General features: G+C 37.3%; 1 protein-coding gene across 1 annotated transcript; it reads right to left on the bottom strand.

The window, feature by feature from the left end:
• Positions 1-2,776: 2,776 nt before the first annotated feature.
• Positions 2,777-4,359, bottom strand: LOC146621020 (uncharacterized). The gene is made up of 4 exons (XM_085368062.1): positions 3,811-4,359; positions 3,567-3,728; positions 3,372-3,467; positions 2,777-3,085 (listed from the first exon to the last, which is right to left on the bottom strand). Exons 1-4 carry the CDS (start codon positions 4,318-4,320, stop codon positions 2,777-2,779), a joined length of 1,077 nt encoding a protein of 358 aa, XP_085224188.1. The 5' UTR covers positions 4,321-4,359.
• Positions 4,360-6,560: the final 2,201 nt, after the last annotated feature.

Here is a 6,560-nt window from a genome sequence, read left to right as displayed (position 1 = left end):
GACAAGGCAAAAACACAAATACCAGCTCTTTCCACTGGGCACGAGGAGATGAGCATAATAACCACAATAACGATTTGTAAGAACTTCTGTGCATTGTTTTTCTGACTTGCCAGTTCAGTGTAAACAAGACCGAATGTGCAGTAATGTCACAGAGTGAGATGTGCCATTTTCCCTGGGCTGGCCCATAAAAGACTCATTAGGGCACTTCAGACGTATTTGCACTGCAAGGGGCTGCCATTAAACACATCACAAGGCCTAATATATGCATTATTTAAAAGCTGTGCTCCAATTACTAATTGATTAGAGTCGAGCGCCTCATCAATAACACAGAAGCGGCCCCTTCAAATCAAAATACACATGATTTATACATGAAAGGCTTTAAAAGGGATAAGTTCTCTGCTAATGAGTCATAAATGTTTTAAACACCCAAATTTTTACTCATGATGTGAAAAAAAAAATGAGGGCCTGTCAAAATGCTGCATGTGTGTGTGTGAGTGGGTGGAGAGAGGTTCAGAGTATGAAATGTGCTCGCTCTACAGACTCAGAAACACACATCTCTCCCAGTGGGAATCAGTATCAATGAGACAGACACGTAGCATGAAGCAACCCTTCAGTCAAACACGACAAGTTTATAGGAGGCGGATTTTAGTTCACAAATAAGTGAAATGGCGATAATTTACTTTGCATTTAACTGTATTAAAATAATTGTCCCTAGAGGCAGAGCGCTCTTGTCACCGAGTGCAATGGGGCCATTTGCAAACCAATGCAATATTAATTGCACAATTATTTAATTAAAATGTACTCTTAAATGTGTCATGTACAATTAAATTGAATAAATTAATAATAGCCATTTCACAATGGAATATACTTATCTTAATGTGGCAGACCAACTGCAGCGGGCCATAAAAAATTGCTATAAATTGTGTTTTTGGAGATATTCACATATTGAATAGTGAGAACTTTGGTGGTGTTTTTTATCTGCCTTCATAGCGTGGGGCAAAACAGTATCGACATTAGTTAATAATGCCAATGATTATCAAAGCACTGTGGGAGGTCTCACCACTTCAGTCTGCGCGAGGAAAGGCTGGCCAGCCGTACAAAGTATGAAAGACAAAGACCGCAGCAAACTAGTAAATCAGCCAAAGAGCGCAGGCTTTCTTGTGTTTCTTCTTGTAAAGAGAACTTGCAGGATATTCTTCCAGGCATCTGAAGCTGATTTGCGCATGCTGCTGGTTCCACACATGATCGCAGTAAACTAGCGTACCTAGAGAAACAAAAAGAGGGTGAGAAATGGTGTAATGAAAAACAATGCAATAATCAAAGCCTAGAAACCCACACGAGGCCATGGAAATGAGCAAGAAAATCTCACAACAGATTAAAAAAAAACAGGGTTTAACATGATTATGTCACCTGCGCTATTCTTGTATATATATGTACGTCTATACTGAATGTATAATACAGAATCAATTGTAGCTGACTCTGATTTCCATTGTAATATCTCAGCCAGATAATCTACGCAACAAACCAAGTCAAGTTAAGTTCGTTTGTATAGAATAATATCACATACAGTGTGTTAAAGATGTAACACAATTTCAGAAAACAAGGAAAAACGCAACAGAGAAGACTTACCCTGCTGGGAAAGCTGAGACCTTTTATCTATCTATCTATCTATCTATCTATCTACACTGTAAAACCTGACCAGTTAAGTTAACTCAAATGATTTGGGGAAACCGATTGCACCAATTGATTCAAGTTTTATAACTTAAACAGTTTTGGATTATTTAAGTACTTTATTAGAGTCCCAAGAACCCAAAGCAAATATGATAATGTAACTCAAATGCATTATGTTTATTTACTCATTGTTTTTAGTATGTTTTAACTTAAACCATTAAATTTGTTGTACTAAGATGCTGTATTTATTCAAACTTATTTAAAGTGTTACATGCTCATATTCAAATTAAGTTAAATTAACTTAAATAGTTGTATGTAAACAACTTAATCCATTTGGGGAAACCGATTGCACCAAATGGTTCAAGTACTATTAACACAAAACCAAGCTATTGTTCTTTCCATTCAGTTTTTATTAACTTTAACTGCAGAGAAAATACAGAATGAATACAACCATACTTTGAGTCATAACCTATGACTGCTAAAGCCATTATCAAACAAACAAATAATTAGGCATTTTAAAACTTGCGCTTTTAGGGAATTTTGAATGTTTTTTGTAGCATTTTGAAAATCAATTAAATATACAAAACACACATTTAGGTGTACATCATATAAAAAACAATAGTCTAGAGGCAATTAGAGCCATAACAATCACAATTTTAAGTAACATTTAGTATAATAATGAAATCAGATGCACTACAGCAATGCAACTATAGAAAACAGCTGAACTAACAAAAAATATTCTCAAAGGTATTTGTGGCTTCTCAACAGTTTTGCCCAGACCTCGAGTCAAGTGAACTGGCACTCATCACACAATTAAAAAATAAAGCTTGAAAGTATACTGTACATATTGACTAATTATCAGTTATCTTCCAAAAGATTTCCATGTAACTAAAAGGTGTTTTTAGAAATAAGCTTAAGATTACACACTATGTAAAGATTTTTTTCAATCACAAACAAAACGTCAAATATGGATTGTCTCCTTATTCTTAGCTTTCTCCACATTGCTTTTTAGAAAGCTAATTACCCTGAACAAATAAAACTATTGAAGCCATTCACAGATAACTGAAAAAGCACGACTATACTGACAGTGAAAAACAAACATCATCTACACAAGCTCATTTTTTAGTGTCTGCAATTTTGGTTTTAGTTGCTTTCTCTCATCGTCTAGCTTCAGCAACACTACTTGAATGAACTCAAAAAAGCCAGTACACTTCTCAGGATAGCTCAGATGCAGAGCATAGATTAGCCCAAACAAACACACCAGGGCATCAGTCCATGAGTGATGAGTCATAACAACCTGATCTTCAAGTACTATGAACACTTGGCGTGGTGAGAAAGGAACTCCTCCAGGCACCTCCTCTTCATCGACATCAGCAACCAGAGCAATTGTGGCTTCATAGAACTCAATTTCCTCCTATAATACACAGTGCACAATTATTCATCTGTAATACCTCTGTTAAAAGTATAAATACAAATGGTCAGGCACCTTTCTTCAGTTTTTCAAATTCTATATATCATAACATGTTTTAAATTGACAGTGAAGGTTCATTTTTCATTCATCCAGTCAAATCAAGGATGAAAGAAGTTTATAAGTCATTCAACTTCACGTCTTCAACTTTCAACCCAAGTCCAGATGACTTATAAACTCCTTTCAACCTTTTTTAAATTCAAATGTGCAAATTATTGTAATACCCAAGTACCTTGCATGTTTTGAAAATCTCTGAAGAATCCTCCTTGAGGTACATTGGTAGGCCGGCCAGAGCTGCTGTTCTAGTTGCATAGATGTCGTTTTTGTCCTAAAAAAAAAAAAAAAAATATATATATATATATATATATATAAACATAGCAATGGCAACTGCCAAGCAAGCAGAATAATAATTAGTATTTTTAAATACCTGTTTTCCATATGCCAACAAAAGCTGCTCCATCCTTTCACCGACCCGTCCAGTTTTCCTCTTTTTGTAAAGTCCAATCAGCTGAGGAGCATAATCATCCAGTGCAGCATAAAACACATGTGGCAGATTCTGATTGGTGATCCGATGAAATTCAAAGTAGAGCTGAGGAGAATTCCAAAAATATTATAAGCAAAACACAGCATACTATATGAACAGCAAATGTTATATATGTAGTTGTACTTACCTGTGTCTCATGAAAGAGTGCTGGCCATCTGTCCTTGAGCTCTGATACAGGAGGAGAAGTGGTGACAATCTCTTCACGCCGGAGGGCAAAAGTGGGCATCATATGCTGATGAATGAGAGGGATGTCTCTTTCTGCTGAGGTCTTCTTGAACTCCTCTACCATCTCAAGTCTTCTGGTTTCCAGAGACTCCCTTGTTTCTCCAGAAGGATAAGAAGGAAGGAAGTTGACCTCACCTCTCCTAGGTCTTTTAATATTGGCCCTTGGTGAAGCTCCATCTGGGTTTGTTCTGCTGCGCTTTCCAGCATTCACAGCAACATCCATGATGCCAGCTTTAGCCAACTTCTTTCTTTGGTTTCCCATTTTATATCTCAGGCTATTCTTCCACCCTTCCCACCCAGTGTCAGAATTCCTCTCTTTCAGACAGGGATGTTTTCTAACTAAAGCTTCTGCAGCCTTGCCAATTTGTGTTGTACTAGGGTATGCTTTTAGTTTGTAGATTTCTTCCCCCATTGTCTCAAGTATGTTGTGTTTTTGATCTCGTGTCAGCGTAATTACTTTCCCATTTTTATCAAATGCTGCATTACCCTCTCTTAATACATGTTCCACTTCATAAGAAAATGGCGGAACAATAAAAACTTCTGGCCATCTACTAATACGCTCTGGTGAATCTATGGTATCAGTGCTATCAGTCTGAAGGATTGTGTCATCAGTGCTCGTTGAAATCCGGTCAAGCTCAACTAACCTGACAACTTTAACAGATGCTATAGCTGGCAGGTCTTCTATTTTAACCAAATTACACAAGGCATTATCAAAATCTGGGTCATGAAACTGAAGCCGAAAGTCAAAAGTAAAATTTAGCCTAGATTTGATCGCATCTATGAGGGCTTGCACACTGTTTGGACGAGATGGCAAAATAAGTTTTTCAGCGTTATCCTTATCAAGGATGACCCTTAGCTTCAATATTCCTGTTGCCTCCATCTGAATTTGTTATTTCTGTAACAGACAGGTTTCACATATTATAGTGGCATTTTAATACATGTTTGTGTTTACAGTTATTTGCAAAATATTAATTGTGCAAAAATATAAAAACATTTATGTGAATACAAAAAAACTGAATAGATGAATTACCTTTGCATTGGTTCAGAAATTGGTGGAATCAGCTGATGTCTCAGTTCTGTTTCTTTAGTCAGACACTGGAATGAAATGGTTTGTTGTTAGAATGAGTTCATTTGCTATCTTGTAAGCAACATGCGGCATGTGGTCAGACAGTTGGCACAGAGATTTTACACTGTGACGGAGACCCCTCTGTTGATTCTCTGCTACTTCATATGAACGCAAGTGCTCAACGTAATAAGTGTCATAGTCTTTCAAGAGAAAATAAATGTTGTTTCTGATGAGCAGTACATTAAGAATCTCTTTGAACTCTGGCAATGCAGCATAAGCACCTGTGCATACAAACATGCCAATTGCAAAGTTTGTGCCATTAATTGTAACCTTTTTTGTTGCATATATTGTGTCACTGTCAGCAATACCTGAAATAAATAATTGTGTATCTGCAGGTAATGATGAAATGTACAAAGACTCCATTTTGGATGTTTGCACAGGTGGTTTGAAAAACGTTGATGAGGACAAATAAAATGCCATCATGCTTTGATGTCTCTCTGCCAAAGTTTTTAGTACATTTTTGTAGTTGTGAGTGTCATGAACTATTTTTTTGAAAACCTTATGCTTTCCCTCAAATCTCATTGTCCAAAGATGAACTAAGGGACCAAAGCACTTTATTAAGTGTGGGTAATGCTCGATGTAATGATGCTTTGGCCTGAATCGAACATTAGGAAACACTTCCTGAAAGAGTTGTCTGTGATCTAATATTTTACAGGCCATGTACTGAATGGTCTCGTCACTAAAAGTATGAGACATGGCAAGCTGAACTACGTCCTTTAAATCCATTAGCACTTCCCAAAAAGTGTCTCTTTCTGGAACTTTGGAGCCAATGAGAAGAGGCAACAGTCTAAGAAGGGCATGATTTTCATGCCCGTTCCCACCAATGGTCCCTCGCCTGGCAAAATTTGAGGGTATTGGATGAGGGCGATCAACTTTGTCAGAATGTTGGTAGGGAAAGCGCAGAATTGCTCTGTTTAAGTCTTCTAAGGTAAAATATCTCTTAGAAATCAAACCTTTTAAACAATGTGCCAACTCCACTGGAACGACACCTTCAAACAGGTCGTGTAGGAGGTCAGGTGGGAAGCCTGTGACAGGATGGAAGAAAGAGAGATGGTCAGAAAGAACACAGGGGTTTTTAACACCATAGTTTTCCTCAATGTCATCATTCTGAAGCTCTTGCACAAGATTATCATGAGCATCTTTTGTTCTCATTACATAATTCCCTGTAACAGCATTTTCAGTTTGCATTTCTGTTTGGGTGGCATGACAAAACCTACAGAAATATGTAGACCTGAAACTCATTGAAACCAGCAAGTCCATGGGCAGCAAGGTTGTCTGCCACAACAGAGTAGACAGTGCCTTTAAGACATTCACCAAGAGTCTCAATGTAGACACCTACTTCTTCAAGAGTTTTCAGATCATTTAAGAGTGGTGACAACATTTCCTTATACCCAAACTGGCGTACATCATTGGAATTGCACAGCAGAGCAAGCTGAGTGCAGTGTAGAGCAGAACGAGATTTAACTGGAAAGTTTGCCAGTGTCCAATAAACTGCAAAAACTTTATGTATTTTCTTTGAGGTACCA

Source organism: Diplotaxodon limnothrissa, linkage group LG12, assembly GCF_057381915.1.
Source record: "Diplotaxodon limnothrissa isolate DT_005_m linkage group LG12, D_limnothrissa_male_GT1.1, whole genome shotgun sequence".
Taxonomy (NCBI): Eukaryota; Metazoa; Chordata; class Actinopteri; order Cichliformes; family Cichlidae; genus Diplotaxodon; species Diplotaxodon limnothrissa.
The sequence above is the reverse complement of the archived record's forward strand: the minus strand, read 5'-3'. Positions and strand labels throughout refer to the sequence as shown.